The 6,203-nt window shown below is 48.1% G+C and overlaps 1 protein-coding gene across 1 annotated transcript in view; it reads left to right on the top strand.

Moving 5' to 3' along the window:
- The window catches only part of DNAJC4 (DnaJ heat shock protein family (Hsp40) member C4), a 15,807-nt gene extending 12,986 nt beyond the window's left edge, over positions 1-2,821 (top strand). The window contains exons 6-7 of the mRNA XM_070950877.1: positions 1,486-1,572; positions 2,576-2,821. Coding sequence (XP_070806978.1) covers positions 1,486-1,572; positions 2,576-2,708 — 220 coding nt within the window. The 3' untranslated portion in view covers positions 2,709-2,821. The remainder of the gene's footprint in view (positions 1-1,485; positions 1,573-2,575) is intronic.
- Positions 2,822-6,203: the final 3,382 nt, after the last annotated feature.

Here is a 6,203-nt window from a genome sequence, read left to right on the forward strand (position 1 = left end):
TTGGGACCATTTTCAGGCTGTTTTCCAGGCTGTTTTCAGGCCATTTTTGGGGCCGTTTTCAGGCCATTTTTGGGGCCGTTTTTTTCTGGACTGTTTTCAGGCCATTTTTGGGGCCATTTTCAGGCTGTTTTCAAGCTGTTTTCTGGGCTGTTTTCAGGCCATTTTGGGGGCATTTTCAGGCTGTTTTCCAGGCTGTTTTCAGCCATTTTTTGGGGCCATTTTCAGGCAGTTTTCAGGCTATTTTTGGCGCCATTTTTTTCTGGACTGTTTTCAGGCCGTTTTGGGGGCCATTTTCAGGCTGTTTTCAGGCTGTTTATTGGGCCATTTTCAGGCAGTTTTCAGGCCATTTTTGGGACCATTTTCAGGCTGTTTTCCAGGCTGTTTTCAGGCCATTTTCTGGGCTGTTTTCAGGCCATTTTTGGGGCCGTTTTCAGGCCATGTTTGGCGCCATTTTTTTCTGGACTGTTTTCAGGCCATTTTGGGGGCCATTTTCAGGCTGTTTTCAAGCTGTTTTCTGGGCTGTTTTCAGGCCATTTTGGGGGCATTTTCAGGCTGTTTTCCAGGCTGTTTTCAGCCATTTTTGGGGCCATTTTCAGGCAGTTTTCAGGCTATTTTTGGCGCCATTTTTTTCTGGACTGTTTTCAGGCCGTTTTTGGGGCCATTTTCAGGATGTTTTCAGGATGTTTATTGGGCCATTTTCAGGCAGTTTTCAGGCCATTTTTGGCGCCATTTTTTTCTGGACTGTTTTCAGGCCATTTTTGGGGCCATTTTCAGGATGTTTTCAGGATGTTTATTGGACCATTTTCAGGCAGTTTTCAGTCCACTTTGGGGCCCTTTTCAGGCTGTTTTCCAAGTTGTTTTCAGGCCATTTTCAGGCCATTTTTTGGGGGGATGCATTTTTGGGGATCTGCATGCGCAGATTGCTGATGACGACATCCGGGGCAGTGGGCGGGGCCTCCTGCCGGTTTTACTACCGGTTCTTGCGAACCGGTCTGAACCGGGGGTAACTCACCACTGCCATTTCAGACAAGTGGCTGTCCAATCTCTTCTTAAAAACCTTTAAGAAGAAAGGGAAGGAAAAGAAAGGGAGGGAGGGAGGAGGGAAGGAAGGAAGGGAGGGAGGGAAGAGGGAAGAGGGAGGGAAGGAGGGGGGAGGGAGGGAGGGAAGGAAGGAAGGAAGGAAGGAAGGAAGGAAGGAAGGAAGGAAGGAAGGAAGGAAGGAAGGAAAGGACAGAGCTGGAAGGGACCCTGGAGGTCTTCTAGTCCAATACCCTGCTTGAGCAGGAGACCCTACACCGTTTCAGAGAAATGGCTCTCCAATGGGTGATGGAGGGAAAGCAGGAGATTCTCTCTCTCTCTCTCTCTCTCTCCCTCTGTCTCAAATTCCCAAAGGTGAGAATTCTGCCTTTCTCCCTGCTGTATATCCCCGTCTCTCCAGTTTCGTGTTGCCCTCTGAAGTCTGAACGTCTTCCATTTTTCGTGCAGGCAGGTCGCAAAACTTCACACAAGCTTCATGGACGAGAAGGACCGCATGATCACTCAGGCCCTTATTAAGGCAAAGGAGCAAGCCAGGTATATCTATCTATCTATCTATCTATCTATCTATCTATCTATCTATCTATCTATCTATCTATCTTTCTTTCTTTCTTTCTTTCTATCTATCTATCTATCTATCTATCTATCTATCTATCTATCTATCTATCTATCTCTATCTATCTATCTATCTTTCTATCTATCTATCTATCTCTATCTATCTATCTATCTTTCTATCTATCTATCTATCTATCTATCTATCTATCTATCTATCTATCTATTTTTCAATTTTTATTTTATGCAAACAATTAAAAAATCCCCCCCCAAAATTAACCAAGACAAACAAAGATGGATTTCATGGGCTGAGAAAATTGTTGCAGTTGCAAAGGATGGCACTTCAATTCCATTTTCTTTTACCTTTTCCTTTCCTTTCCATGTTTTTTCCTTCCTTCCTTCCTTCCTTCCTTCCTTCCTTCCTTCCTTCCTTCCTTCCTTCCCTCCCAGTGGTTAGAATGCAGCATTGCAGGTTGACTCTGCCCACTGCCAGAAGTTCGATCCTGATCGGCTCAAGGTTGACTCAGCCTTCCTTCCTTCCTTCCTTCCTTCCTTCCTTCCTTCCTTCCTTCCTTCCTTCCTTCCTTCCTTTCCCTTTATCTCCTTCCTTCCTTCCATCCTCCTTCCTTCCTTCCCTTCCCTTCCCTTCCCTTCCCTTCCCTTCCCTTCCCTTCCCTTCCCTTCCCTTCCCTTCCCCTGCCCCCTCTGCATTGGTTACAAACCCATATCAGCATTTGAACCCATCGTAATCAATAGACAGATTTCCGACTACTACATCCTCATTGGGGGCACCTTTGACTGAGGTCCTGCAGGGGAGGGGCCTCTCTAGGGGCGCTGATCATCCCACCCACCCCCACCCTCCATCAGCCGCGCTGGCAGAGAATTCTGGGACTTGTAGGCCAGCCCCGCCAGAAGCCATCAGCTCTTGACCACCGAGTGGGAGCCCTTGAGGAATGTTTCTGACCCTCCTTTCCCCTCTGCCCCACAGAGCCAGGCACGAAGACCGTCTACGACAGAAGGGCACCCCAATTCTGGAGAAAGACCCGACCTCCTCTAAACCACACTCGGAAATCTTGGACTCCATAAAGGATGCGGTTCCTCCCGTCGCAACTGCCAAGTAATCCGGTTGCAGCTGGCCCTTTTCCAGCCTGCTGGCCGAGACCCTCAGCGTCTCCCCCTTCGGACCCCTTTCTCTTGCTCCCCTAATTCTTGTCAATAGAAGCCCTTCACTACACTTCCTCTCTTTGATCCTCATTTTCCAAGGAAGTCCTGCGTCTCGTCCGCTCAGGATTTGGATCGAGAGCAGGGAAGGGGATTTGGGGAGTGGGTGGGCATTCTGACCTAAGCTTCCCAAGAAGAGCAGGAAGCAGACTCCTTGTCCCGACAAAAAAAACACCCTTTTTATGAAGTGACTGTGAATTCTTCTCATTCACACCCAGCAAAGTCTTTCAAGGGAGAATTTTCAGTCACAGACCTTTATCTGGCTTGGAGAGCTGCCAGGCCGATATCTTCAAAACTTGGCAAGGAGTCTCGGAGAATCAGGAACCAATTAGGTGAACTAATTGCCTCCTGCAAACTCCCCTCCCCTTTCACTCCTCTTTTATTCCCTCTGGGAGGGGCCATTCACCGTCCACCTGTGGCTTTACTCCTGAGTCGACCCTTGTTCTTTAGCTGTTCCCTTCTCCTGGCAGCTCTGCGCTTGTGCACAACTGGGAACAGGCTCCAGCTGTTCCTCTGCCCCACTGATGTCCGACTCTGAAGGCAGCTGACAACTGTCAGACGGCCCTGGCCCCCTCTCTGCCTCCGACGCAGAGCCTTCCCCAGACTCCAGGACTGGCCCACGTTCCTCCCCAACCTCCTCACTGTCCGAATCTCCTGCCAGCTCCGCTGACCGCTGGTGGGCCACAACAGTGGGAGGGGCAGAATCTCCACCCACAGGCCCAAATGGGACACACACACACACCCCGGCATCCTGATTCAGACACTCTTCCTTCTGTCCTCCAGATTCAAAGCTGAGGAAGACGATGGGGACGGATCGGGGAGGAAAATTACTTGCAAATGTTCCTTCTTAACTCTGAAAAACAGCTAATACAATCCAATACAATAAACATCAGCTGCCTGCAATTACTGCAAGTTCAAATCTCGCCAGGCTCAAGGTCGACTCAGCCTTCCATCCTTTCTAAGGTAGGTAAAATGAAGACCCAGTTTGTGGGGGCAATAAGCTGAATTTGTATAAATATAAAAAAGTATGAAGGCTATTGCTGAGCACATTGTAAGCCGCCCTGAGTCTCCGGAGAAGGGCGGCATATAAATCAAATTAAAAAAAAAAAAAAAAACAGGCATAGAATCAAGATCACTTGAAGTATTAGTACCGCTTTATAAAACCCTAGTAAGACCCCCTACCTGGAACACTTGCAACCAGTTTTGGTCACCACGTTACAAAAAAGAGGTTGAGACTTTGCAAGCACAGGCCCAGAAAGATGGAAAAAAATCGGGCGCGGCTCATTTTATTTATTTATTTATTTATTGGTTCGATTTATATGCCGCCCTTCTCCGGAGACTCAGGGCGGCTTACAATGCGTTAAGCAACAGCCTTCATACTTTTGTATATACCTGCTTAGTAGGGCTTTTGGGGCCCCCCCAAGCGGTGTTCTTTTTTTTATACAAAGTCAGCTTATTGCCCCCACAATCCGGGTCCTCATTTTACCTACCTCGGAAGGATGGAAGGCTGAGTCAACCATGAGCCTGGTGAGATTTGAACTCGCAGTAATTGCAGGCAGCTGGTGTTACTTGAAAGCACTTTAACAACTTAGTCTGCTGCGCCACCAAGGCTCTTAATGGGCCGATATAAGTCCCAATCCCAATGATGGCCGTAAATCATGGACTACCTGTGGGATGAAAACACACAAAAATACACACACACAAAGAGCCTGGGCTCTTTTTCCTACAGAGGCACGATTGTTCCTTCCGTCTTGTTTTCTGCCAGCACCACAATTGTGGAGAGATGTAAGTGTGAAATACTGTTTTAATCTCAAGGGTGCAAAAAAAAAAAAAAAAAAGGGATGGGTTTGTCATGGTGCGAACACACAAAAGGAGGTCAGCAGAAATTCTTCTACAAAACACACAACTGCCAAATTAGTGGGGGGGGGGGAACGGCCCTGGAGAATATCCAATTCTTATTAAACCCAATCTTTTTTTATTTTTCCCATCATGGGGAAGCGATCAAAAGATGACAGCCTTCACGCGGGGTCCCTTGCACAGCCTCCCCTCCCACCCCCGGTTCCCTCCGCTAGCCTTTTCCTTCCAAAATCCGGCTCTTCCCATTCCGAAGTCCCATCCGAAAGGAGCGATTGCATCTACATCCAGTGGCGGTGAGTTCCCCTGGCGAACTCCGCACCAAGGGCTTCTTTCGCTGAAGATCACTTCAACTTTAATCGAGTTTAATCGAGGTGGGTAGATGGGGAATAAAGAGTGCTGGGAAGCCAGGAGCACAGAGGAAGGACAAAAAGAGCCCCGGGGCAGATTCGAATTCGATGCCACAGCTACGAGAGTTGTGTCATGCAAGCCGACGTGCGCCTTGATTCGTTCTGGTTTCGTGCGTTTGCACACCGACTACTCCTACGTCAGCGGATATTAAACAGCCCTTCTCAAAATGTTGATCCCTGGGTTCACCTTTTCGCCTTCCTCGCATCTTAGAAAGCTAGCCCGCAAGGAAACTCGAACCCTGCGCTGCTAGCTTTCTTGGTGCGGGCATCCCCGAAATGTTCAGCTTGACGGACACACTGGCTTTACCTGATTGGAAGACGTCGCTTAAATGCCACAGGGTCATCCATGAAGAGTTGGCAAGACGGTTTGATTTGTTTCCTGTGCTAGAGCTAAAAAAAAGATATATATTTTTCAGATTTTATTTATTTATCCAATTTATATGCCACCCATCTCACCCAAGGCGACTCCGATCGGTTTACCAGCATGGAATAAAACGCCCCATGAAAGCGACAAATAACCGATGATCTTGAATTTAAAAACCCAGTTAAAATAAAATTTGCTCCGTTTCAGTGGAACAAACCCAATTAAATCAGTGGCTGAAATGGGGTCACCGCTGGATCTGAAAGAAATCACTTTTTTTTAGAGCTGTGGGCCAGCCAATAACAATCTCAGTGGGATGGAAAAAGCACTCTGTACATGCCTAAAGACACTCACAAATCCAGACGGTGAGTTCTATTTCCACCTTAGCCATGAGAACTGGCTGAGTGACATAGGGCCAATCACCAGGAGACGGTGAGTTCTAGTCCCGCCTTAGATATGAAAGCCAGCTGGGTGACTGCGCCAATTGCCAGGAGACAGTGAGTTCTAGCATTCCTTTCGCATGAAAGCCAATTGGGGGAATTTGTGCCAATCACCAGGAAACGGGGAGTTCTAGTTCTGCCTTATGCATGGAAGCCGATTGGGGGAGAAGCCGGCTTGGTGACTTTGGGCCAATCACCAGGAGTCAGTGAATTCTAGTCCCATCTTAGGCCTGAGAGGCAGCTGGGTGACTTTGGGCCGATCACCAGGAGTCAGTGAATTCTAGTCCCATCTTAGGCCTGAGAGGCAGCTGGGTGACTTTGGGCCGATCA

Source organism: Pituophis catenifer, unplaced genomic scaffold, assembly GCF_029215685.1.
Source record: "Pituophis catenifer annectens isolate HBS135680 unplaced genomic scaffold, rPitCat1.0.hap2 SCAF_10, whole genome shotgun sequence".
NCBI lineage: Eukaryota > Metazoa > Chordata > Lepidosauria > Squamata > Colubridae > Pituophis > Pituophis catenifer.